The 2,500-nt window shown below is 43.5% G+C and overlaps 1 protein-coding gene across 7 annotated transcripts in view; it reads right to left on the reverse strand.

Annotated features, from left to right (window-relative positions):
• Mur89F (Mucin related 89F) overlaps positions 1 to 2,500 on the reverse strand; it is a 659,376-nt gene that overhangs the window by 105,603 nt on the left and 551,273 nt on the right. For all 7 annotated transcript variants that reach the window (XM_076197862.1, XM_076197879.1, XM_076197870.1 and 4 more), the window contains one exon: positions 621 to 690. In XM_076197862.1, the coding sequence (XP_076053977.1) occupies positions 621 to 690 (70 nt within the window). The remainder of the gene's footprint in view (positions 1 to 620; positions 691 to 2,500) is intronic.

A 2,500-nucleotide genomic window follows, 5' to 3' on the forward strand; every position in this document is an offset into this window, starting at 1 on the left:
GGTATGGGTGGTGGATGAGTGGAATGGGTGGCTACCTCCCTTATACGGGGGAAAAAGCTTTTGATATATAGATAGATATAACATTCATTCACACTATTCAGCGTTTGTTTTGTTTCACAAGTTATATTTTTTCACCATCTTTGCAACCTCGGATCAAAATATTTGTATATTAGATTGAAACACATTCCAGTGTCAGGGGAATCCATCTCGCTGACACATATCTTGTAACCACATATGATCTCATCATAACGCTGATGGATCCTTACTACTTTTTCTGTCAAATCACACATTTCCCATCCGTAACCACCAAAATCAAGATAACAGTTTGGCGTGAAATTCAAAATATTTGTGAATGGCGTTATACTGGCCTGCTGCATGAACAGGCATAGTTGGTTGAACCAGAGAAACTAACAGGTCTTTGTTGTTCTCTAGCAGCTGAGATGGTCTCCAGAGACCTGTTTCTTCAGACTTTATTATCTTTTGTTGCTTATAAAACACGACATATGTTGGGTGGGTGGGGTGGGGGGTTCTCGGCTGTCAGGTTTCCTTATATGGGAACAGACACCAGTAGTCGTTGGATTCGAACTCGTGCCTGAAAAGGTAAGGGTCTTGGTACTCACCGGTAAATGGGAGTGGGTAGGTGGCGTGAGGGTACGCCACTTCCATCGGAAGCCTTGGATTCCGGAATCCCTGCGAACATAAAAAGGAAATATAAAGGTTGGGTCAAATCAAAACAAGCCCATGCTCGTGGACATCAAACTTTTTTTATATTCCAGCCCAATTGCATTACTGACGCTCTATGTAAAATGTAGGAACGACCATGTGATATATAAAACACACATACAAACACGCACACACACACGCACACACACACACATATGCACATACACACGCGCGCGCGCACACACACTTACCAAAGAGCCAGATAACATTAGCTCTTTAAAATACTTTTGCCTCATAGGGAAAAATGTTCATGCAACAATTGAATTTTAACTGGCAGATGAGGAAATAGAACCAAGAAATGAATCATATAGGCAAGGTAGACTTAATTTTGGGAAGGCAGATTACTAAGGATTGATGAAATTCTTTGAAAAGCAGGCTGGAAGGAATTCATGAATACCACGGGAATAATGAGGAAATGAGAAATCTTTCTTGACATTTACAACCTGAGAGTGAACAAATAACAAACATGTGAAGGAAGAAGCAGAGATAAGACTGGTTCAAGATAAAGGTGTGAGATAGCAAAAGATAACAATGATAAGAAACAAATAAGATAGAATAGAAAAAGGAAGAGGCAATAAAATAAAAAAGCTTAAAGCAAGCTAGAAATGACTACAAGGAGTCGAAAGGAGGAGGAACGTAGTTTTGCAAGAGTATCTTGTGGCAGGATCGGAGGAGGGATTGAGGAAGTTGGTGGCAGAGTTTGGGAGAGTATGTGATAGAAGAAAGCTAAAGATAAATGTGGGCAAAAGTAAGGTGATGAGATGTACAAGGGGTGAAAGTGGCAGTAGACTGGAAGTGAGTATTAAGGGAGAGCGACTGGAGGAAGTGGATAGTTTTAGATACTTGGGTGCAAATGTGGCAGGGAAAGGTGGAGTGAAAGTGGAGGTAGAATGTAGATTGAGAGAAGCGAGTAAATGCCTTGGTGGATTAAAGAGTATAATTAAGAATAGACATTTGGGAATGGATGCTAAGAGGAGACTGTATGAAGGAGTGATTGTGCCAACAGCACTGTATGGGACAGAAACATGGAACATAAGAGAAGAAGAGAGAAGGAGTTTGAATGAGTTTGAGATGAGGTGTCTGAGAAGTATGATGGGGGTTACTAGGCTGGATAGAGTGAGAAATGAGGAGGTGAGGAGGAGAACAGGGGTGGAAAAGGAGCTGGGAGATAGGGTTGATGAAAGAGTATTAGGATGGTTTGGACACATGGAAAGAATGAGTGAAGAAAGACTAGTAAAAGAGGTATGGAAGGCAGATATGGAGGGAGTGAACATGAGGGGACGTCCTAGGATGAGGTGGATGGATGGAGTGAAGGGGGCTTTGGGGAAGAGGGGAATGTCTGTTGAGGAAGGACGGGAGAGGACAGAAGACAGGGGTGAATGGAGAATGGTTGTATATGGATGATGTTGTGATTGCATGAGTTGGAATGGGCGGGTGGATGGGGGGTGAGGTAGTATGTGTGAGCAAAATTTGACGCAGCCCGAAGGGATTTCTCCCCGTCCTCACATTTTATGCAATGGGGGGACAGAGAGGGGGGGTCGCCGATTTAATGAAGCGGCCTTGGTGTGGATGTGCTGTGTCTTGCGACACTGCTTCTGACCCAGGGCAGTGGACAAGGTGCAGGGATGACCCGTCATTCAGGAGGTGCTAAGATGGGAGGGAGGGTGGAGGGGTGTGGAGTTTATTCAGGGATGGAATTGGTGGGAATGATTTTATGCCTTTTTCTTTTTGGCTACCCCCCTTGTAAGGGGGAAGAAGCCTTGGTATATGTATGTAT

This window comes from Oratosquilla oratoria, chromosome 1 (assembly GCF_046742065.1).
Source record: "Oratosquilla oratoria isolate Oo_2021 chromosome 1, ASM4674206v1, whole genome shotgun sequence".
Classification (NCBI taxonomy): domain Eukaryota; kingdom Metazoa; phylum Arthropoda; class Malacostraca; order Stomatopoda; family Squillidae; genus Oratosquilla; species Oratosquilla oratoria.